Raw genomic sequence first — 25,595 nt, 5'->3', positions numbered from 1 at the left:
CTTTATATCCCCCAGGGTCACATGTGTACCACTTCACAAAATCCAGGCCTCACTGTTATGTGGGCCACTACCATGAATACAGTTACATGTTATCAATTCTCTATTATCTTCATTCTGTCAGTTAGTAATAGTCTGTTACCAACCTGTCCTGTCCATGGACTACACAAAACACGTATTACCTCTATGTCTAACAAATATCACCACAGACATAGTCCAGCCTATATAAAGAAAAAACGGAGTGAGAAAAAATGTAGACAGAAGAATGCATCCTATGTATGAGGACTCTAGGAAGAGTGCCAGCTGTTGGGTTCCCTTGTGCCAAGACTTTTATTAAGAAGAGAAGCGTCAGGGTAAAATAAAGCACTTGGGGTATGAGAACAATGGCCTACTGGTACAGTCATACAGTGGATGAATTACACAAAATACAATTTTAATTCATAGGGTTCAGAATTTTTTAAACCTCTTGTCCTAGATCACATCAAAGTATACTTTTTATGACACCCCCAATTTTCATTTTACTTATTTTTTCCATTTCACTCAAATTCCATCTCTGAATGGTGTATTTTTATTTTTTTAATAAATTTTCCACAAAAAAGGTTGAAAATGTCTCCTCATTTGTCTCCTACACATTCCAATTTTGCTTTTATGTGCAATACTATAAAGTGCATGAAAGGCGCCCTACACTTTTGCTGATATCGTTTGCCAGTTAGTTCTGTAACACAAATTAAGCTAGGATTGAAATCCTCAAGACTTGAAGCAAATCCTGAGAAGCTGAGGGCTATAACTTTATTACCACTGCAATTTTGCTATTTTTATGTTAGATTAATCCCGGGAGCATTAGCTGTCCTTGTTCTGGCACAAGTTTTTCTTGTAGCCTGCAACATAACAGTGTTTCCTAAAACACATCGAGTCTCCTAAATGTAAATGTTATAAATACAGAGATGGAAATCTTCAAGAAAGAGTCAAAAGGAAATACAACTAAAATACTAAAAGGTTCATTTCAACTCCACATAGTCTCTGGATTAAGCACTGAGAAGTTCTATCATGTTGCAGAACTGACATCTTGATTGAAGGTGTTCCAACTTCTCCTTTTATTTGAAACAACAGCTTCTATATTGAAACTTCATATTCTCTCGTTTCCTGAAACAAAAGAAGGAATATATTGAATTTTAAAGTTTTTTTTTTTCTAATGAAGACAAACCGTGTCCATATGCCCTATAAGGTAATATGAACATCACATAGTGGGGACCACACTTGGGTCCTCTTACCATGAGCCAGTACAGAGAGACAATGTGTTACGAGCTGCTCCCATTCTTTTAAAACGTGGACAGCAGTAACTGTAACTGCAGTGGCTGGCTGTGTCTTCCCCTGGTAAAATCAGCTGTTAGCTGGGGGTGCCAGGAGTGAAAGAACGAAAGTCTGTGTTTTCAGTACCATGCATTGAACAAGGTTCGCTCATTCCTAGTAGCAAACCATATATATATATAGTGGATATAAAAAGTCTACGCACCCCTGTTAAAATGTCAGGTTTCTGTGATGTAAAAAAATTAGACAAAGATAAATCATTTCAGAACTTTTTCCACCTTTAATGTGACCTATAAACTGTGCAACTCAATTAATAAACAAACTGAAATCTTTTAGATAAAGGGAAGAAAAAATCTAAAAATAAAATAATATGGTTGCATAAGTGTGCACTCCCTTAAACTAATACTTTGTTGAAGCACCTTTTGATTTTATTGCACTCAGTCTTTTTGGGTACGAGTCGATCAGCGTGGCACATTTTAACTTGGCAAGGTTTGCCCACTCTTCTTTGTAAAAACACTCCAAATCTGTCAGATTGCGAGGGCATCTCCTGTGCATAGCCTTCTTCAGATCACCCCACAGATTTTTAATCGGATTCAGGGCTCTGGTTGGGCTATTCCAAAACTTTAATTTTCTTCTGGTGAAGCCATTCCTTTGTTGATTTGAATGTATGCTTTGGGTTGTTGTCATGCTGAAAGATGAAGTTCCTCTTCATGTTCAGCTTTCTAGCAGAAGCCTGAAGGTTTTGTGCCAATACTGACTGGTATTTGGAACTGTTCATAATTTCCTCTAGCTTAACTAAGGACCCTGTTCCAGCTAAAGAAAAACAGCCCCAAAGCATGATGCTCCCACCACCATGCTTCACTGTGGGTATGGTGTTCTTTTAGTGATGTGCAGTGTTGTTTTTGCAACAAACATATCTTTTGGAATTATGGCCAAAAAGTTCAACCTTGGATTTATCAGACTATATTGCAAAATTTTGCCTGGCTTTGATGTTTTTCTTCGTAAGAAAAGGCTTTCGTATTGCCATTCTACCCCATAGCCCAGACGTATGAAGAATACAGGAGATTGTTGTCACATGTACCACACAGCCAGTATTTGCCAGATATTCCTGCAGCTCCTTTAATGTTGCTGTAGGCCTCTTGGTAGCCTCCCAGACCAGTTTTATTCTCGTCTTTTCATCAATTTTGGAGGGACGTTCAGTTCTTGGTAATGTCACTGTTGTGCCATATTTTCTCCACTTGATGATGTCTTCACTGTATTCCATGGTATATCTAATGCCTTGGAAATTCTTTTGTACCCTTCTCCTGACTGATACCTTTTAACAATGAGATCCCTCTTATGATTTGGAAGCTCTCTGTGGACCATGGCTTTTGCTGTGGCATGCGACTAAGAAAATTTCTGGAAAGACCAACTAGAGCAGCTGAACTTTATTTGGGGTTAATCAGTCACTTTAAATGATGGCAGGAGTATGCTGACTCCTTTTTAACATGATTTTGAAACCTGACATTTTAACAAGGGTGTGTAGACTTTTTATATCCATATATATATATATATATATATAGTCAGGTCCATAAATATTGGGACATGGACACAATTCTAACATTTTTGGCTCCATACACCACCACAATCGATTTGAAATGAAACGAACAAGATGTGCTGTAACTGCAGACAGCTTTAATTTGAGGGTATTTACATCCAAATCAGGTGAACGGTGTAGGAATTACAACAGTTTGCATATGTGCCCCCCACGTGTTAAGGAACCAAAAGTAATAGGACAGAATAATAATAATCATAAATCAAACTTTCACTTTTTAATACTTGGTTGCAAATCCTTGCAAGCCTGAAGTCTGGAACGCATAGACATCACCAGACACTGGGTTTCATCCCTGGTGATGCTCTGCCAGGCCTCTACTGCAACTGTCTTCAGTTCCTGCTTGTTCTTGGGGCATTTTCCCTTCAGTATTGTCTTCAGCAAGTGAAATGCATGCTCAATCGTATTCAGGTCAGGTGATTGACTTGGCCATTGCATAGCATTCCACTTCTTTCCCTTAAAAAACTTTTTGGTTGCTTTTGCAGTATGCTTTGGCTCATTGTTCATCTGCACTGTGAAGCACCGTCCAATGAGTTCTGAAGCATTTGGCTGAATATGAGCAGATAATATTGCCCGAAACACTTCAGAATTCATCCTGCTGCTTTTGTCAGCAGTCACATCATCAATAAATACAAGACAACCAGTTCCATTGGCAGCCATACATGCCCACGCCATGACACTACCACCACCATGCTTCACTGATGAGGTAGTATTCTTGGGATCATGAGCAGTTCCTTTCCTTCTTCATACTCTTCTCTTCCCATCACTCTGGTACTAGTTTATCTTGGCCTCATCTGTCCATAGGATGTTGTTCCAGAACTGTGAAGGCTTTTTTAGATGTCGTTTGGCAAACTGTAATCGGGCCTTCCTGTTTTTGAGGCTCACCAATGGTTTACATCTTGTGGGAAACCCTCTGTATTTACTCTGGTGAAGTCTTCTCTTGATTGTTGACTTTGACACACATACACCTACCTCCTGGAGAGTGTTCCTGATCTGGCCAACTGCTGTAAAGGGTGTTTTCTTCACCAGGGAAAGAATTCTTCGGTCATCCACCACAGTTGCTTTCCGTGGTCTTTTGGTGTTGCTGAGCTCACCGGTGCGCTCCTTCTTTTTAATAATGTTCCAAACTGTTTTTTTGGCCACGCCTAATGTTTTTGCTATCTCTCTGATGGGTTTGTTTTGTTTTTTCAGCCTAATGATGGCTTGCTTCACTGATAGTGACAACTCTTTGGATCTCATCTTGAGAGTTGACAGCAACAGTTTCCAAATGCAAATAGCACACTTGAAATTAACTCTGGACCTTTTATCTGCTCATTGTAATTGGGATAATGAGGGAATAACACACACCTGGCCATGGAACAGCTGAGAAGCCAATTGTCCCATTACTTTAGGTCCCTTAACAAGTGGGTGTCACGGCTGAGGATGGGGAAAACCCTCAGCCGTGCGATGACAGAAGATGGTAGTCGCTGCTCAACCAGGACGACAGAATTAGGGAGCAGGTCACCTCCTAATCGCATCCCTAATCTGACCCTAAATCCTAGCTGTATGAGCCGACCCTAATGGTAGGAGGGCTCATACTTCGGAACCTTGAAGTCCCTGCTAGCCCTCAGGGTGGCCCTAAACTAGGAGCAGGGTAAGACGACCTGTTCCTTCTGGACACAGAGGAACAGGAGTCTCACTGGCCAAGCTGCAGGGAAAAGGGGAACACAAACAGATCTATGGATATGGCAGGTGAACTGAACTAGTTCCACCTACCTGCCACAGCCTTGCTGACTGGATCCCTGTGCTGGCAAGCTGATGTCCACAGAATACTAAATGAACCCAGCAAACACACATCCATACACAGGAACCCAGATCCATAGCTGCACCAAATAACAAAAGGAAAATATCAACTGAACATCACATAGACATAAACCTATGACCACAAGGGTGGCCCCCACTGGCAGATGGTAAATAACAGGAAGATGTCTCCAGCAACCATGGCTGAAGAACCCCTCAGCTAACTGAAACCAGCAGAGGCTTTATAGCCCAAAGTAGCCACACCCACACTCAGACACACCCAGTGCACACACACTAGGAAGGAATTAACCCTTCTCACACCAGGGAAGGGAAGACAACCACTTAAAAGGGAAAGTGCACACATAACATGTAACACCCCGTGCACACCGATAAAAGGCACACCTATAAAGAGAGGTTGCCAGGTGCAACCGCATGCACATTGCAGCAAACTGCCTAGCACCAGCTCAGGCTGCTATACTGCCACATACATAATAAAAACATGTTGCCAGCGGCAACCACAAGTGTGGCAACAAATAAGCGGCCCTCACCTGTTGTTGAAACAACCAAACGAGACCGCAGGCAACAGCATGCGGTTCAAGAGTCACGACCATGACCATGGTTGTGACACTCCCACCCCTCAAAGCCCCCCACCAAAAAAAAAGGGAAATTGGTGAGGGACCCAACAAGAGGATAGGAGAAGGGGAATCAGAGTCATATTATGCGTGTCTCCCCAGGACTGCTGCCGGCCCCTGGAACAACACACAGGAACCGGAGACCAGCAAAGAAACAGCCCGGGGAGAGCGCACTGACCCTGCGTCCCTTCTCCACTCACGTCCCCACTCCAGTCGCTGCCAGCAGACACCCCTAACCAGCACGCAGCCGGACCACTAACAGAATGCTGCCAGCAGACGACCAGAGATAGGAACATGGAGAGGGACGAGGGATCACCAACACGGACACGGAAGGTAAGGTGGCGGGGAATAAGCCACCAACCGCGCCGTTAACGGTGATCCCCAAAACGCTCTCCCTCTGGAGAACGCGCATGCAAGCCAAAAGCAAATGGCTTTGCATGCTGCACCCTCTTTCGAAGGTAACGCCACGTGAGGAGCCTTTGTGGTCATACTGTCACTGCTGAGGATGGGGAAAACCCTCAGCCGTTCGATGACAGAAGATGGTAGTCGCTGCTCGACCAGGTCACCTCCTAATCGCATCTCTAATCTGATCCTGACTCCTAGCTGTATGAGCCGACCCTGATGGTAGGAGGGCTCATACTCCGGAACCTTGAAGTCCCTGCTAGCCCTCAGGGTGGCCCTAAACTAGGAGCAGGGTAAGACAACCTGTTCCTTCTGGACACGGAGGAACAGGAGTCTCACTGGCCAAGCTGCAGGGAAAAGGGGAACACAAACAGATCTATGGATTTGGCAGGTGAACTGAACTAGTTGCACTTACCTGCCATTGCCATATGACTGTTTCTGTTCCCCTTTCTTTATAGCTTGGCCAGTGAGACTCCTGTTCATCCGTATCTAGGAGGAACAGGTAGTCTTACCCAGCTCCTAGTCCAGGGCCACCCTGAGGGCTAGCAGGAATATCAGGTTCCGGTGTATGAGCCCTCCTACCTTCAGGGTCGGCTCATACGGCTAGGAGATAGGGTCAGATTTAGGGATTGATAGGAGGTGACCTGATCCCTGATTCCTGTCCTGGCCTTGTACTGACCATCCATCTTCTGGCATCGCACGGCTGAGGGTTTTCCCCATCCTCAGCCGTGACAGTGGGAGGCACATATGCAAACTGTTGTAATTCCCACACCGTTCACCTCATGTAAATACCCTCAAATTAAAGCTGACAGTCTGCAGTTAAAGCACATCTTGTTTGTTTCAGTTCAAATCCATTGTGGTGGTGTATAGAGCCAAAAATGTTAGAATTGATGTCCCAATATTTATGGACCTCACTATAGATATATATATATATATATATATATATATATATGTATATGTATAGAAGCAAAGAAAGCTTGTCTGTGCCAAGGTCTGTTGTAAATAAAGCAGCTTACATCTGAAATTGATAGCCGCCAATCAGAGGTGTAGCTAGGGATTTAGCAAAGCGAGTGGGCCCGAACCCAGATAACATTACAACCTCACCACTACCAATACCACTAAAGAGTAACAGAATAATTTTATCATACTACTTGTGAACACAACACTGTACAAATCAGTATTACCAATAATACCACTATACAACTACGGTACCACCACAGAGTGGCTTAATAGAATCCACTGCACAAAAAACAATCAGTGGTGGATATTTTTGTTACACAAGGTACTGTGCAATAAAATTCTGTTATTTTCTCTGATTGTAGTTCACTTTTCCTGTCTTTCCATATGGACCAGACCTCCATGATGACTGCTTTCATCTATGACTTGTGTCTGCAGAGCTTGCAACAGATATTTTTGGCTCCTAACTTTTCCAGAATCCTCCCAATCTTTTCCCAACCTACATGTTCCCATGCTGATGATGCCTGGTATAAAGTTAAAATGTTCCTCTTTTTTCCCCTAGACATTAATAATGCCCCCTGTATGTCACATGTAAAAATGATAATACCCCTTAAAAAGAAATGATGCCCTCACGAGAGTGCCACACTCGAATATAACAAAAAAAGTATACTCTGCTCACCTCGATCCTCCAATCAGTGCAGTAAGGCATCCTTTTGCCTGCATAGTTAGGGTCCCAACACGTGGCACACTGCAATTACATCATTGCGCTGACTGTGCCAGAACACTGATATTCTGTGTGTAGCCTCAACATTTTATAGGCTATAGGCCTAAAGTGGCCTGCAGCCTAAAAGACAGAGAATGACAGTCCAGAAAGCCATAGGCTGTAGGCATAGACTATATTCAGTTGTAAACAGTGTTTGCCTGAGTACTCTCCTTGTGAGCCCCTCCATGCAAGTGGCCCCAGGGCTGCCACCTCCCACCATTATCTACTCAAATGCAGCCAAAATAATTCCACAAAGAGTATATTTCCAACGAACTGTGCATAGCAAATTTTACATCACTGCAACATTTTGGGCCCTCTGTCCCTTTGTACAGCAAATGAAAATGGGGCAGAGCCCCCATAACATAGCACTCATGTGCTCCAGTGTCTTTTCCCCTTCAGGCACAATCTCCAGGTATCAAATATCTAAAGGACAAATTTGCTATGCACCGTTCATTGGAAATATACACTTTATGGAATTGTATTGGCTCCTATTAGTTTTGGATTTGTTTGAAATTTGAGTGCCCAAAGGTGCTCATGCACAAGGCTATGCCTGTATGGCAGTGCATAGAGTTGTGCAAGTCATTCAGTCTCCAACTTAGTCCAAAACAATGCCACGTGTAATGGAGCAAGTGCCTCTATGGGAGCACAGTAATGCCTTGTAAAAAATAGAGCCATCATATGACTGTTTACCATGAATCTTTAGGGTATGGCCACGCGGTCAGGTTTCTGCATGTAGTCTTGAAAGCCGAGCACGAGTGAATCATGGCTAGAGCATTGTGGACACTTTAGTTGGGTTTCCACAAACAATCATCATTTTAGGATGTTATTGAAGGACACAACTATCAAACGCCATAACCCATGAAGAACTATTTCTCACCTTTCCTTTTACCCTTTATCTCACTGTTTGTACATAAAATAACACGAAAATATATACTGTTTGTTCTCTATGAGAAAATGACAAACTGCAGTACATAATTGAAAATGATTGCCGACCACTTATATAGTATAAGAAAATGGACATATCAACTAGTGTTGAGCGAAATTAAATTTGGCTGCTTTGCTGAATTTCATGAAGAAGTTTGCTTCATGATGAATTAGGGCTCTTTCACACCTGCGTTCTTGTCTTCCGGCATACAGTTCCGTCGTCGGGGCTCTATGCCGGAAGAATCCTGATCAGTTTTATCCTAATGCATTCTGAATGGAGAGAAATCCGTTCAGGATGCATCAGGATGTCTTCAGTTCAGGACCGGAACGTTTTTTGGCCGGAGAAAATACTGCAGCATGCTGCGCTTTTTGCTCCGGCCAAAAATCCTGAACACTTGCCGCAAGGCCGGATCCGGAATTAATGCCCATTGAAAGGCATTAATCCGGATCCGTCCTTAAGCTAAACGTCGTTTCAATTTGTTTGACTTTGATTCGCTCATTTCTAACATCAACAATTTCTCCCTTTATGTGAGAGCACGCACTAAGATGTTGCATACAGAGCACAAATAGATCCTCCATAGAGGTGCATGAGCATACTGTAACCTTGTGCGTTTTTGATTTCGTACAATGGCATATATAGCTTTTTTATTGCTGAATTCTCTATTGATCAGACAGAGAAACATCATGGCATGTTCTATTGGACTCGCTTCCCTTACTGTGCGTGGGCAGCACATCTCTCCTAGGATGCAATGCAATTAGCTCTTGTTATCCCCTTCCTCCCCTGCATAAAAAATAGTCCCTCACATATAGACCCAATGATACATATGATATATAATGCCCCCCACAATTTCCTTCTCCGTAGCTATATGCTTTTATGAATTTAGAGGAAGGAATGAATGAAAGGTTCCTGGCGATCACTGCACCTGCTTCTCTATGAGATCACTGTGCCACCACTGAGGGGACGGGAAGGGAACAGGGGCCCTCCTGCGCATGTTAGTCCACCACTGAATGCAGGAGGTGGCCCAGAAGGATAAACAGCAGGGGGCGCTACCGGAGATGAAAAAGTCGTGTACAGAAAAAAACTAACCATATTTTTATTGCATCTATATTACAATAGTACTTCATTTGAAATGCACTATTCATTGCATAAGTATTGGTAAGTAAATTCATACATGGACATACACCTACCCCAGTCTCGTAGATTGGATTGTCAAACTCTGTCTCTACTGTTATCTGGCTGTATGGATGAGAATACATAAGAGGAAGGCGAAGGCTGGAATAATATCTGCATCTGAAAACAAAAGGAAACAAAAGATTATTAGACATCCTTGTTGTAATTAGTGATGAGCAGCAGGGGCAATATTTGAATTTGTGATATTTCACGAATATTTAGGCGAATGTTCGTCATATATTCGCAAATTCAAAAAATCGCGATTATTTTCTTGGTTGCGAAAATCGGCAAAGTAATATGCGCATATTGGGTGGGTCACTGTTGCTACATTTTTTCAAGCTGCTAGAAGTTTCCTGAGACTGGGGAAAATGGTTGGCACGGCAGAACATTACAATAGCTTTATATGTAGATAGAGTGCTCCAATATATTCGCGATTGCGCACATCGGCAATTAATGATGTGCCTATTTTTGCACAATACGTACAACTTCACATTTTAGCAGGTCTGACTATATATTACTGATTGGTACACTAAGTATTGTTGTGAACTTATGACATCACCGAACTATGTCTGTAGCATGTATGTATGGACAGCAGAACCATCAGCTACACTATATCACTATCTAACCTACACTGACTATCTCCCACTAACTATCTGTATTATATATATGATCTAACTAACTTACTAACTATCTAATGTAATTAAACAGTAAAGCACAGAACACAGCAATGACACTGCCGTCGCTCTCAGGACTCCATAAAACTGTAGAAAATGGCTGCTGGGGAGTTTCTTATATAGTAAGGGATAGGCAACTTTCCTATTGGTTGCTAGGGATGTTGCTAAGCTCAGACAAAGACATTGCAGCCTTCTCATTGGCCCACAAGCAAGAAGGGAGGCTACTGATGAAAAAAAAATCGAGAATATTCGCGAATTCAAATATATAGCACTATATTCTAAATCTTCATGAATTCTCGAAGTGCTGATATTCACGATTAAAATTCGTGATTCGAATATTCGCTCCCAATACTAGTTATAATATGTGCAAGAGAATTCAATAGAAAGGAATTACACACAATCCAGTGATGAGCTATGCTTTTATATTAGCTTTATTTGAGTTTCTCATATCTGTTTTTGTGATATTCACAAAATGATTATCCCATCGATGACATTTATAATCTATACCATAATCTAATCTTCATCTATGGTGGCTGTTTAATCTTTGCCATTTTACCCAGTCACATCAATACATGCAGCATGTGACATCACTAGAAGTGTCGGTTGCAGCTGTCTCGTGTGTTGCTGACGCAGTCAGAAGACTGATAAACAAGCATCACAAAGTAAAAGCCATCATATTTTCTAGTATTTACAGCCTCAGCACTCTTTGAGCCGCACTGTATTGATCCTACACTTATAATACTCAGACATCATTCAGAGATCATATTTGGATGGTTAAATATTAAAAATGAGAGGGCTAAAATGCATATGGTTATGTATTCAATGAAACCTCTACCTTTGCACTATAGGTTTTAAAGGCACTTGGCCATTGTCTATATCAGATTTCTTTATATAATGTACATTGTAATGTTACTTGCCTAAAATCTATGGACCCCTTTAGGGCAATTTTTTTATGATTGCATTTTACAAATTTTTGGCTAAAACTAATTTTCTTCCATCGGTCTTTATAAAAAATGTTCAGCGGTTTCTGAAATACAAGGGTTAAAAAAAAGACTGTTTGCAAGCTGCTACAGTCTGTTTTCTTTAAATACCATTATCTGGCATCTCATGTGTGCCTCTTTTCTCCTGACCTCATAAACACTCATTATAGCTCAATTCTAATGAAACCAATATGAACATGTGTTAAATAAGTGTTTATAAGGTTAGGAAATCAGAGATAAGAGCTACATATGAGCCCTTGGATGACGGGATCTCAGAAATGGCTAAACATTTTTAATAAAGACCAAATTTAAAAATGATATTTATCCTAAAAGGAGTAAATTGCAATCATACACTGAACAAAAATACACTGAACAAAAATATAAACGCAACACTTTCGGTTTTGCTCCCATTTTGCATGAGCTGAACTCAAAGATCTGAAGCATTTTCTACATACACAAAAGACCCATTACTCTCCAATATTGTTCACAAATCTGTCTAAATCTGTGTTAGTGAGCACTTCTCCTTTGCCAAGATAATCCATCCTACCTTAAGGTATGTCATATCAAGGAATGTCTACCAGAGCTGTTGCCCGTGCAATGAATGTTCATTTCTCTACCATAAGCTGTCTCCAAAGGCATTTCAGAGAATTTGGCAGTACATCCAACCGGCCTCATAACCGCAGACCACGTGTAACCACACCAGCCCAGGACCTCCACATCCAGCATGTTCACCTCCATGATGGTCTGAGACCAGCCACCCAGACAGCTGCAGCAACAATCGGTTTGCATAACCAAAGAATTTCTGCACAAACTGTCAGAAACCGTCTCAGGGAAGCTCATCTCCATGTTCGTTGTCCTCATCGTGGTCTGGACCTGACTGCAGTTCGTCGTCGTAACCGACTTGAGTGGGGAAGTGCTCACATTCGATGGCGTCTGGCACGTTGGAGAGACTTTGTGTTCACGCTTCGGTTTTCACTGTTCAGGAGAGATGGCAGACAGCGTGTGTGGCGTGGTGTGGTTGAGCGGCTTGATGACGTCAACGTTGTGGATCGAGTGGCCCTTGGTAACGGTGGGGTTATGGTATGGGCAGGAGTATGTTATGGACAACGAACACAGGTGCATTTTATTGATGGCATTTTGAATGCACAGAGATACCGTGACGAGATCCTGAGGCCCATTGTTGTGCCATTCATCCACGACCATCACCTCATGTTGCAGCATGATAATGCACGGCCCCATATTGCAAGGATCTGTGCACAATTCCTGGAAGCTGAAAACATCCCAGTTCTTGCATGGCCAGCATACTCTCCGGACATGTCACCCATTGAACATGTTTGGAATGCTCTGGATCGGCTTATACGACAGCTTGTTCCAGTTCCTGCCAATATTCTGCAACTTCGCACAGCTATTGAAGAAGAGTGGACCAACGTTCCACAGGCTACAATCAACAGCCTGATCAACTCTATGCGACGGAGATGTGTTGCACTGCGTGAGGAAAATGCTGGCCACACCAGATACTGACTGGTTTTCTGACCTCCGCCAGTAAGGCAAAACTGTGCACATTTCAGAGTGGGCTTTTATTGTGGGCAATATAAGGTACACCTGTGCAATATTCATGCTGTCTAATCAGCACTTTAATATGCCACACCTGTGAGGTGGGATGGATTATCTTGGCAAAGGAGAAGTGCTCACTAACACAGAATTAGAGTTTCAGCTCATGCAAAATGGTAAAACCGAAAGTGTTGCGTTTATATCTTTGTTCAGTGTATATAGAATACATAATTGATTCATGGTAGAACCATTATTTATTTAATGCACTTATATAGCGCTACTATATTCCACAGTGCTTTACAGACATTAGCATCCAACTGTCCCCATTGGGGCTCACAATCTAAGTTCCCTATCAGTATGTCTTTGGAGTGTGGGAGGAAACCCACGCAAACACAGGGAGAACATACAAACTCCATACAGATGTTGTCCTTGGTCAGATTTGAGCCTATGACCCCAGCGCTGCAAGGCAACAGTGCTAACCACTAAGCCACCGCATTGTAACCAGTGAAGAGGCAACTGCCTTGTCCTCATAACAAACCTTAGGGCACAGAACCCACATATTAGAATTATCCTACAAAAGTGCCCCAAAACAGAGCAAACTTTCATATATACCTCCATAATAAAGACAAGGGGGCAGAATTCTAGTCTCCAACAGAAGCATGACCTACAAACCCCAAATAAAGGGGTTCTCTGGGATTTTTCTTTTAATCACCCTGCTCAGTGGTACCTGTGAAGAGATCTGTACTTACCTATTCCCTGACACTCCAGCTCTGTGGCTCCTGGACTGTCTTGACTAGACTTCTGGTCCCTGTCTGTCAACAACCACATGGATGAGATCACAGGTACCACTGCAGCCAATGACTGGCCTCAGTCGTGACGTGTCATTACCCAACAATGAAATGCCACTTGGGATACATCTTCGCTGAGGCCAGTCCCTGGCTGCAGTGGTACATGTGATCTAGTCCATACAGATATTAACAGGTAGAGACCTGAATTCTAGTGAAGACAGAGCAGGAGCCATGGAGCAAGAATGGAGCAGTACGCAGCCAGATATTACAAATGTCTTCACAGGTACTGCTGGGTGGGGGGAGTTAAAAATAACTGGACAACCCTTCAATATTTGTGGTCTATCCATTAGAATAGAAATTTCCTTTTGTGTTTGATTAATTCAATTTGATTTGTGCCCAAATGTATTCTTCATGAATCAGCATTGCTCTAATTACCATGAAAATTGGTATATAACACCCACTAGTCTCCTAGGACTTAGATTTTTTTTTTATTAAAATGTTATTTTTTTCAGAATTTTTTATGAATTTTTGCTCTTTCTACACTCTCTTTTAAGCTCTTGAATGCAATGACAGCAGGAGCAATATTTTATACCTCATAAAATATTTATTACCTATTTTTTTAGGACGTTACAAGGCTTAGAAGTTTAGAAGCAATTCTTAAAATTTTTAAGAAAATTTCCAAAACCCCCTTTTTAAGGATCGTTTCAGGTCTGAAGACACTTTGTGGGGCTTACATAGTAGAAAACCCCAATAAATTACCTCATTGTAGAAACTACACCCCTCAAGTTACTCAAAACTGATTTTACAAACTTTGTTAACCCTTTAGGTGTTCCAGAACAATTAAAGGAAAATGGAGATGACATTTCTAAATTTCACTTTTTTAGCAGATTTTCCATTTTAATCCATTTTTTTCTTTAGCACATCGAGGGTTAACAGTTAAACAAAACTCAATATTTATTACCCTGATTCTGCTGTATACAGAAACACCCCACATGTGGTCGTAAACTGATATAAGGGCACACGGCAGGATGCAGAAGAAAAGGAATGCCATATGGTTTTTGGAAGGCAGATTTTGCTGGACTGGTTTTTAGATGCCATGTCCCATTTGAAGCCCCCTGATGCACCCTTACAGTAGAAACTCCCAAAAAGTGACCCCATTTTGGAAACTAGGGGATAAGGTACTAGTTTTATTGGTACAATTGTTGGGTACATATGATTTTTTTTGATCTTTCATTATTACACTTTAATTTTGGCACAGTTTTTATTTATTTATTTTTACAGCGTTCACCTGAGGGGTTAGGTCAGTGATATTTGTATAGAGCAGATCGTTACGGACGTGGCAATACATATTATGTATACTTTTTCTTATTTTTTTAAGTTTTACACAATAATAGCATTTTTGAAACCAAAAAATGATGTTTTAGTGTCTCCATAGTCTGAGAGACATTGCTTTTTTATCGATTGTCTCAGGTAGGGTCTCATTTTTTTGCAGAATGAAGTGTCAGTTTTATTGGTACCATTTTGGGGGACATACATACACATTTTTGTGATGTAAGGTGCAGGGGCGTTGCTAGGTTGAAACATTCGGGGCCTGTGCCCCTGATGTTTTGTCCCAGGCCCCAAATGTCCTGCCTGCCTGCTAGATACAACTGCATTGCCATCCTCAGGACAATTTAATCTAATGCCCTGCAAGAGCTGAGGGACCTGTAGTGACATCACAGGTCATGTGATCAGTGCTAAATGCAGTAGCTGAAAAGGACCTGCAATGATGTCACCGTCCTGTCGCTAGTGCAGGAGAGGACGGCTCAGCAGTGAAAAGAAGTCCTGGGAACAAGCTGTGGTGAGGTCTGCTACATGAGGAGAGGTAAGTGAAGGGGTAGATTACTCAGTGTAATAGGCAGAGCAATGTTGGGAGTTGTAGTTATTTAACTGGGACTGTATGTTAGGGCTGAAGGGAGGGAAGTTATTTACATGGGACAGTGGGGTGGAGTGATGTTATTTACATGGGACTGAAAGTTGAGGGACTGATGTTATTTATATGGGAATGCATGTTTTCTAGGTGGCTGGGGCAGGGTGATGTTATTTACATGGGACTATATGTTGAAGGCGGCTGTGATATTATTTACATGGTACTGAATGTTGAGGGGTAATGTGATTTACATGGGACTGCATGTTGGAGGTGGCTGGGGGGGATAATTTTATTTACATGGGACTGTATGTTGAAAGTGACTGGGGGGAGAAGTGATGTTATTTACATGGGACTGACTATTGAGGGGGTAATGTTATTTACATGGGACTGTATGTTGAAGGTGGCTGGGGAGGAGGTTATGTTCTTTACATGAGACTGTATGTTGAAGCCGGCTGGAAAGGGGGTAATGTTATTTATGTGGGACTGTATATTGAGGGAGGCAGGAGAGTGGTGTGGTGTTATTTACATGGGACTGTATTTTATAGGGAGCTGTAGATAGACAGGGATGTTATTCACATGGGACTGTATATTGGAGGGTGCTGGAGAGATGGTGTGATGGTATTTGCATGGCACTTTATGGCAGAGAAGGGAAATAATGTTATTTACATGGGACTGTATGGTCAAAAGGGCTGAGGAATTATAATTTGTGAGGACAGTAAACGGAGGAATATACAGGGGTCACTGCCGGGGGCATTATAAATACTGGAGTGCTTCAGGGCGAGCATTGTAACAGTAGGGGGCGATATAAATACTGGGGCACTTCAGGGTGAGCATTATAACAGTAGGGGACATTATAAATACTGGGGGCACTGTGGGGGCATTTTAAATCCAGAAGACATTAGGCGTTCTTATTACTACTGGGGGCTCTATAGGAGGGACTTATATATCCGCATTATTTCTACTAAGAGCACTGTGGGGGTCTTATTACTACTAAGGGGTCAGTAGATAGCTTTATTACCACTGGGGGAACAATAGGGGGGCCTTATTTCTACTAGGGGCTGTGAAAGGGCATTATTAATACTGGAGGGCTCTTCTACTAATGGGGGCACTCTTGGGGAGCATTATCACAGTTGAGGGGACTGTAGGGGGCAGTATTACAAATGAGGGAATTCTAGAAAGGAATTACTATTGGTGGGCCTATGAGGAGCACTATTACCATGGGTGGCACTCATTTTTCTTCAGGATAGTATTTATACACATGGGAAGGAATAATGCAAGTCACCCGTACTTATTAAATGGTAAAACACTCGGTAACACTGACATGGAAAAAGATCTAGGAATTTTAATAAACAGCAAACTAAGCTGCAAAAAACAGTGTCAGGCAGCTGCTGCAAAGGCCAATAAGATAATGGGTTGCATCAAAAGGGGCATAGATGCCCGTGATGAGAACATAGTCCTACCACTTTACAAATCATTAGTCAGACCACACATGGAGTACTGTGTACAGTTCTGGGCTCCAGTGAACAAAGCAGATATAGCAGAGCTGGAGAGGGTCCAGAGGAGGGCAACTAAAGTAATAACTGGAATGGGGCAACTACAGTACCCTGAAAGATTATCAAAATTAGGGTTATTCACTTTAGAAAAAAGACGACTGAGAGGAGATCTAATTAATATGTATAAATATATCAGGGGTCAGTACAGAGATCTATCCCATCATCTATTCATTCCCAGGACGGTGACTGTGACGAGGGGACATCCTCTGTGTCTGGAGGAAAGAAGGTTTGTACACAAACATAGAAGAGGATTCTTTACGGTAAGAGCAGTGAGACTATGGAACTCTCTGCCGGAGGAGGTGGTGATGGTGAGTACAATAAAGGAATTCAAGAGGGGCCTGGATGTATTTCTGGAGTGTAATAATATTACAGGCTATAACTACTAGAGAGAGATCGTTGATCCAGGGATTTATTCTGATTGCCTGATTGGAGTCGGGAAGGAATTTTTATTCCCCTAAAGTGAGGAAAATTGGCTTCTACCTCACAGGGGTTTTTTGCCTTCCTCTGGATCAACTTGCAGGATGACAGGCCGAACTGGATAGATAAATGTCTTTTTTCGCCCTTATGTACTATGTTACTATGGGGTACAGAAAAATGAGGAAGCTAAGATGTCTGTGTGTCACACTCTGTAGAGACGAGGTGCGGCTGAGAGAAGTTGTCCGGACGGAATAGAGAAGATGATGACAGAGAAGATCTACATCAGAGGAGACGTCACCTGGGAGAAACTGGTTGTGAGAGGTATGTGCTTCTGTATAGCTGTATAACTATAGCAGGCTTAAGGGTCGGTTGGTCGACTAAGGCTGGGTTCAGACCTGAGCGTACTTGAACGTACGTTCTGTATGCGCGATTGTACCGGCGTTTGCAATCGCGCATACAGAGACAAGCGAACGCCCATTGTCGCGTGTTCCCGGAAGTCTATGTACGGGAACGCGCGACAAGACGCCCCAAAGAAGCTCATGTACTTCTTGGGGCGTCGGGCGTTTTACAGTGCGATCGTACGCGCTGTAAAACGCTCAGGTGAGAACCATTCCCATAGGGAATCATTGGTTCTTGCCTGTTGAGCGTTTTACAGCGCGTAGGAACGCGCTGTAAAACGCTCAGGTCTGAACCCAGCCTTAGAGAATTGGGCTATATGCTTTGGGGCTTGGGCCCCGGATCTTTTGAGACCCTAGCAACGCCCCTGGTAAGGTGAAAAAAATGTATTTTTTGACACATTATTATTATTTTTTTTATGGTGTTCACCTGAGGGGTTAGATCATGTTATATTTTTATAGAGCTGGTTGTTACGGACATGGAGATACCTAATATGTATACTTTTTTTTTTTTTTTTTTTCACTTTAACACAATAATAGCATATTTGAAATAAATAAAAATCTGAGCAATTTTCTTATGTAGGGTCTCATTTTTTGCGGGATGAGGTGACAGTTTTATTGGTAACATTATGTGGGACATACAACTTTTTGATCGATTGGTGTTCCACTTTTTGTGATCTAAGGTGACAAAAATGGCTTTTTTTGACACAGTTTGTGTTCACCTGGGGGGTTAGGTCATGTGATATTTTTATAGAGCTGGTTGTTACACGGCGATACCTAATATGTGTGTTTTTTCTTTTTTCTTTACTTGAAACTATTATTTATTTACTAAAAACACTTTTTTTTACTTTTTTTTTTTTTTTACTTTATTTCTGTCCCACTCTGGGAATTCAACTTTTGGGGGTCTGATCCCCTCTGCAATGCATTACAATACATCTGTATTGTAATGCATTGCCTGTTAGCGTATTACACAAAGTAATACACTAACAGGTTGCCTAGGAGACCCAGCCTGAGGCTGGATCTCCTCTGCACCCGTAGAAGGCAGGTCCCAATGCCATGCAAGGCATTGGGCAGCCTCTGCATGGCATAGGGCTGCCTTGTCACCCATCGGGTCCCCGCCACAGCGGCGCGGGGACTCAATGGGCTCCCTCACCTATGACAAACCCCTTCTATGTCGCGGTCAGCGCTGATCGTGGCATAGAAGGGGTTAATCTGCCGGCATCGCTGTAAACAGCGATGTTGGCGGATACAGCAGGCGCCCGGCTATCAGGGACTGCCAGACCCCTGCAGTGATCAGGTGCGCAACGCTCCGGTACCCACCCGAGCACCATGACTTACTATTACGTCAAAATTCGGGAAGTCACTGACTTCCATGACGTAATAGTATGTCACATGTCGAGAAGGAGTTAATAACACAGTGCCGTCATATGTGCTATGCTTTTTCATATTAGAAACCTTCCAAAAATTGTTCCTTATCAGGGGCAGATGGCTTTTAAGCACAAACGGTGTTCCCTGTCCCTATTTATACACACATAAATGTTAATGTAAGAGGACAGAGTGGCTTGTTCTGCAGAATTCCTGCTCGTATTTATATACACACAAGTGTTACTTGTCATAAGACAGAGTGGCTTGTTCTGAACTAGCCTAGAAAAAGTATCCCTACTAATTGGGAGCAGCAGTACAGTGTTGATGTGGAAATGGTAGGGTAATAGTGGCATGTGGCTGCAATAATAGCAGCAGCAGTAGCAGCACAGCATGGAATAGACAAGGCAGTAGATGTGTGTGTGGCTGTTTAGGGGTAGTTACAGCAGTAGCGGAAACTGTGTAGCAGTAATTTTAGTGGCAGTAGGGGTAATGGAAGTGGCAGCAGGGGATTGGTAGCAGGGAACAGCAGCAACCATATGGTAGAGAACATGATGGTAGGCAGGCCGACAGCAGCAGTGGCACGATGACGAGAGCAGCAGCCATGCGGTATGGAAAATGATGGCAGGCAGACAGTGCCAATGGCATGATGATGGCAGCAGCATCAGCCATATGGTACAGAACATCATGGTAGGCAGGCAGACAGCAGTAGTGGCATGATGGGGTACTGTCAGCTGGAGAGGTGTGAATATCCTTGTGGATCCATGCCTCGTTCATTTTAACAAAAGTGATGTTTTGTACACTAGCAGAGGACAACTTCATCCATTTCGGGTGGCACAACACTCCCTGCTACACTGAAAAAGAATAGCTCTATCATGTTGATGACACTAAAATGGCTGCTGCTGCAGATTTTACTGCTTGGGGTAGCGGAGATGGCGAGGAGTGGGTGACTCTGCAGGGGCTGGAGAGAGGACTCAGACATGTGGGCGGCAAGCGTCTGCTCATTGAAAACTGTGGCATGCTGCATACAGTTTCCTGGTAATAAAGTAATTTGGCCTCACTTTTAGCAAGAGGAAAACATTCCCCCATTTTTTCCATCTTTGATAGATATGGTCTAAAAGCATGGTTATCCAGTAATCATCTGACTTTTTCATGTGAATGATATGTCTGTCATTACGTAAGAAGCAAGCATACAGTTTGCTACTTTGGCCAGCGTGCTGGAGGACCCAGTTCTTTCCAACTCTGCCCCTCACTGAAATGTTTGGTCATCGTGCCCGGTGTTATCGTCAACATCATTATCATCCTCCTGATCCTCTAGCACTAACTCCTCCATCTCCTCCAGTGGAAGCTCCTCATCCTAATCCTTCATGGGACCTTCCCCAAACAGCTACAGGATGGACAGCAAAATACGTAAGCTGCTCTTTTTCTGCTGGTGCCTGTAGCATCAACGTATGCATCTGTTCTAAGATAAATATCAAGGGGGTGACATTGTTTATGACTCAGTTGTCCCTACTGAGGGCTTCCGTAGGCAACAGTTGTCTCTGACTTTCGAAACAACAGATGCTCCTTGCTGAGGTGGTCTAGTGCATGACAAAATCATTCACGACTTTACAATGCTCGTATAGACGCTCTAGCATCTGCAAGATGAAATTCCAGTGAAACCACCAAAATAATCATGCATAGTTTCTATGAATTATGTATGTGTTTAATAACTGTTTAATTTTTGTACTATAAACACATTGTGTAATGCAATAATGAGTTTGCGTACCACCAATATAACAATGCAATGTTGGTGGTGAAATGTCTTTAAACTGTGCATTTAATATCACTGATATAAAATTGGCATTGTAAAATGCTTTTGCTATAATGCGATGTGTTTAATAACACGGACTGATATACTGTAATGACCTGAAAAAAATGCAACAGCTATCTTTGCAGCAGAATCCTATTGGGGTGCTGTGCTGCCCATAAACCTTTGTAGAAATTTTTTTTTTTTTAAAGCAGTTTCATATAAAAAAAAATATGATTTTTGTTTCTTGCAGTGAGTTGGTTTTATAATGTAGAACTGTTAGGCTAAATTACAGCAGCAGGCAGCTATTAGCACAGTGTCACTTGCCCCTGTGACTAGCTCCCTGATCAAATTCCCTAAAATCTACACAATTATATTTCTATTCTTTCCCTTCCATTAGTGTCCATAATCACACTACAATAGTTGCTTGTGGCTCTGTAATCCGTTTTTGACAGACACTGCCAAACACACTCTACCCAGTTTAGAAAATGATCACAGTATGGTGCTTCTTCTCGGTCAACATAGACATCTCTCTGCCTACTGCCCCCCTGATTAGCTTGTGAGGTTTGTAGCCTCTGAGCCAATCAGGGCAAATCTTCCCCCCACTTTCATCTTCTTCCTCCCTCATGGTTTTTCTCTACCAATATCAACAGTAAAATGGCACGGTGTGTTGTTTTTAACGATTCAGCTGAAACAAATAAAAAAATCTTTAGATTCATTTGGTGGATGAATTTTTGTGAAATTTGAAACAAATCCGATTAGTTTAGAATTGACTTGCTCATCCTTAATTACCATGACCACTTCTATACAATATGGGATATTGACAAGAGTAGAGTCTGGCATTCTCATCTGACCTTTATGGATAATAATGTGCTGCTGTATAGGACGCCATTCTAATATCCAGTATCTTATTGCACATTTATAGTACAAAAAGTCCATGGAACAAAGCATCGGAGCAATTATTTCTCAGCAGTTATTGATGTTGTGCGCTTTGTCCAGACACTGAAATGTTTATATAAAATTACTTCCTGTCTAAGCGATTCTTGTCTTTATTGTGTCTGTCAGTGCCAATGTACGAAGCTTAGACACTGTGTATGTGCATTACAAGACGAGCGGCCTTGAAAACAAACAACAGAGGTTAACATCAGGGGATCATAGCCTTAAAGGGGTTGTCCGGGTTCAGAGATGAACCCGGACATACCTCCATTTTCACCCAGGCAGCCCCCCTGACTTGAGCATCGGAGCAGTTCATTCTTCGATGTTCTCCTTTACCCTGCGCTAAATCGCGCAGGGCAAAGGCATTTTCAAGGGTTCCGGTGATGTGCCGGGCTCTCCATGGGGCAGCCAGGAAGCCGGGTGACATCACCGGCACTTATGAGCGGGCTTTAGCACTGCTCTAGCCAGTAAAACGGGTGGAAGCTTCCACCCAACAGTGTGTTATTGTAAACAAAAGAGCCCGTGCCCTGAGGTATCTAGCGCAGGGCAAGGGAGCGCATCGGAGCATGAGATGCTCCAATGCCAACATCAGGGGGGCTGCCTGTGTAAAAATAATGGTATGTCCGGGTTCAGCTCTGAACCCGGACAACCCGTTTAGATAATAGATACTGAGTGACTGGTATTTGTAACACGTTCTTGGCAGGTAGACATTGCAGCCACATCACTGTATTCATTATCTCTTTACTATTACATCACTGTGTTCATTACCTTTGTGTTAGGGTATGTCCACATGGCGGAAAAGCAAGGTGGGTTTGGCTAGAGATGAGCGAATCGAAGTTGACAAAGTGGAATTCGATACGAATTTCAGGAAAAATTAGATTCACACCAAATACGAATTTCCTCATGCTTCGTGGTAACAAATAATTTTTTTTCCTAAAATGGCTGCTGCATGTGTCAGGACATGGAGCAAGGAACTCTAGGAACGAGGGGTCACCCACAAGCCAGCCAATCAGAAGCCAGCCAGCCCTGTGATGTCACAGCCCTATAAATAGCCTAAGCCATCTTGGATTCAGCCATTTTCCAGTGTACTTATTGCAGGGAGAGACATCAGCAGGCGCTAGGGACAGTGTTAGAAAATACTTTTATTTTGCTGTATAGAAGTTGTGCCACCCTGTGGCCTCCTGATGATGCTGCTGCTGCCACCAACACACTGTCATTCTGCTACCATGTTGCCTCCTCCTGATGCTGTTGCTGCTGCCACCTTCACACTCTGTCAGTGTGCCACTCTGTGTCCTCCTGATGTTGCTGCTGCCACATCTACACTGTCATTGTGCCACCCTGTGGCTTCCTCATGATGCTGCTGCTGCCACCTCCACTCTCTGTCATTGTGCCACTCTGTGGCTTACTGATGCTGCCGCTGCCACCTCCACACTGTAATTTTGCCACTCTGTGGCCCCTTGATGCTGCTGCCACCTCCACAATGTCAGTGTGCCACTCTGTGGCCTCCTGATGCTGCTGCCACCTTCACACTGTCATTGGGCCACTCTATGGTCTCCTCATGCTGCTTCCACCTTACCACTATGTCATAGGGCCACTCTGTGGACTTCTCATGCTGTTCCCACCCTCCCCACTTCATGACTAGGCCACTATTTTGCCTTTTTGCTTGGCTGACATCATCATTTATTTGACCCTTCTTCTGATCTGCCAGAAGGAAGGAAAAATGAGACGCACAACGGATCATGTCTATGTAGCAGCTGTAAGGCCTGCATGACATGGTCCCTATTTTGCATCAGAATTGACTTATGATTTGGTAGCCAAAAGCAGGAGTGGGTACAAAAAACAGAAGACATGCAAATATTCCATTCACATGTCATCTCTGTTTTGGATCCACTCCTGTTTTTTTTGGGCATTAGCAATACTGATGGATTACTGACCAAATGCTGACCGAGTGAAGGTGGATGCTCCACCGACATGATCCGTTTTTTGTGGGTTATTGTTCTGACGGATCAGAGGAAGGGCAAAATAATCAGTGACATCAACACAAACTTACTGCTGACACCCTCTCCACTCTGTCGGGCGGCTCTACTTGTATAAGCGTTTAATAGAACAGGTACTGTAGACATCTATGTGGAATCAGCTGACGACGGTGTAAAATGCACTTCTTCTTGACGCTAACATTGACCTGTAAGGGTCCATTCACAAGTCCATGTGTGTTTTGCGGATTCATAGAAAATGCCTTTTCTTGTCCGCAATTGCGGACAAGACTAGGACATGTTCTATTTTTTTTCAGGATCAGAATTGCGGACCCGGAAGTGCGGGTCCGTACGTTGTGCGGCCCCATAGAAATGTATGGGTCCGCAATTCCGTTCCGCAAAATGCGGAATGGAATTGCAGATGTGTGAATGGAGCCTAAGGCTGAGTTTACACTTTAGTTATTTGTTCAGTTTTGGCCCTGTAACTGCCCAAATAAGTGAAGTGTGCATTGATTCTAAGAGCGTCGCCTGTCATCTGCATGTCATACTGACTCAGTGTTGTTTCACTACCACAGATTCCCTATGCATGTTACTGTAAGGCACAGTGCTCTACACCACTATAAAGGCTCTTTGCAGCCAGGTAATAGCCATTTTTAAACGCTATTCGCCACAAATAAATTCGTATCGAACCTAATTTTTCGGTGAAGTGGCCGAATCGAATTTTTGAGAAATTCGCTCATCTTTAGGTTTGGCATATTTTCTATGTGCCCCAATTGTTTCCCATGGGAATCTATGTTGCTGTTTATACTGTTATAACAGCGGGCGTTGCGTGAAAATGTGCGGGTGCGTTGCGGGAACACGCGCGATTTTTCCACGCGAGTGCAAAACTTTGTAATGCGTTTTGCACTCGCGTGAGAAAAATCACGCATGTTTGGTACCCAAACCCAAACTCCTTCACAGAAGTTCAGGTTTGGGATCGGTGTTCTGTAGATTGTATTATTTTCCCTTATAACATGGTTATAAGGGAAAATAATAGCATTCTGAAAACAGAATGCATAGTACAATAGCGCTGGAGGGGTTAAAAAAAAGAAATAAATAATTTAACTCACCTTAATCCACTTGATCACGCAGCCGGCATCTCCTTCTGTCTTCATCTTAGCTGTGTGCAGTAAAAGGACCTGTGGTGACGTCACTCCGGTCATCACATGATCCATCACATAATTTTTTACCATGGTGATGGATCATGTGATTGACCATGTGATGACCGGAGTGACGTCACCACAGGTCCTGTTACTGCACACAGCTAAGATGAAGACAGAAGGAGATACCGGCTGCGCGATCAAGTGGATTAAGGTGAGTTAAATTATTTATATTTATTTTTTTAACCCCTCCAGCGCTATTTTACTATGCATTCTGTATTCAGAATGCTATTATTTTCCCTTCTAACCATGTTATAAGGGAAAATAATAATGATCGGGTCTCCATCCCGATCATCTCCTAGCAACCGTGCGTGAAAATCGCACCGCATCCGCACTTGCTTGCAGATGCTTGCGATTTTCACGCAACCCCATTCATTTCTATGGGGCCTGCGTTACGTGAAAAATGCTGAATATAGAGCATGCTGCGATTTTCACGCAACGCACAAGTGATGCGTGAAAATCACCGCTCATGTGAGCAGCCCCATAGAAATGAATGGGTCAGGATACAGTGCAGGTGCAATGCGTTCAACTCACACATCGCATCC

At 42.8% G+C, this 25,595-nt stretch overlaps 1 protein-coding gene across 1 annotated transcript in view; it reads right to left on the bottom strand.

The window, feature by feature from the left end:
* Positions 1-1,110: 1,110 nt before the first annotated feature.
* Positions 1,111-25,595, bottom strand: part of SEZ6L (seizure related 6 homolog like) — a 447,576-nt gene continuing 423,091 nt past the window's right edge. Inside the window, exons 16-17 of the mRNA XM_044275383.1 lie at positions 9,542-9,644; positions 1,111-1,140 (exon numbers count right to left, since the gene is read on the bottom strand). Coding sequence (XP_044131318.1) covers positions 1,111-1,140; positions 9,542-9,644 — 133 coding nt within the window. The remainder of the gene's footprint in view (positions 1,141-9,541; positions 9,645-25,595) is intronic.

This window comes from Bufo gargarizans, chromosome 1 (assembly GCF_014858855.1).
Source record: "Bufo gargarizans isolate SCDJY-AF-19 chromosome 1, ASM1485885v1, whole genome shotgun sequence".
In the NCBI taxonomy this organism is placed as follows: Eukaryota; Metazoa; Chordata; class Amphibia; order Anura; family Bufonidae; genus Bufo; species Bufo gargarizans.
The sequence above is the reverse complement of the archived record's forward strand: the minus strand, read 5'-3'. Positions and strand labels throughout refer to the sequence as shown.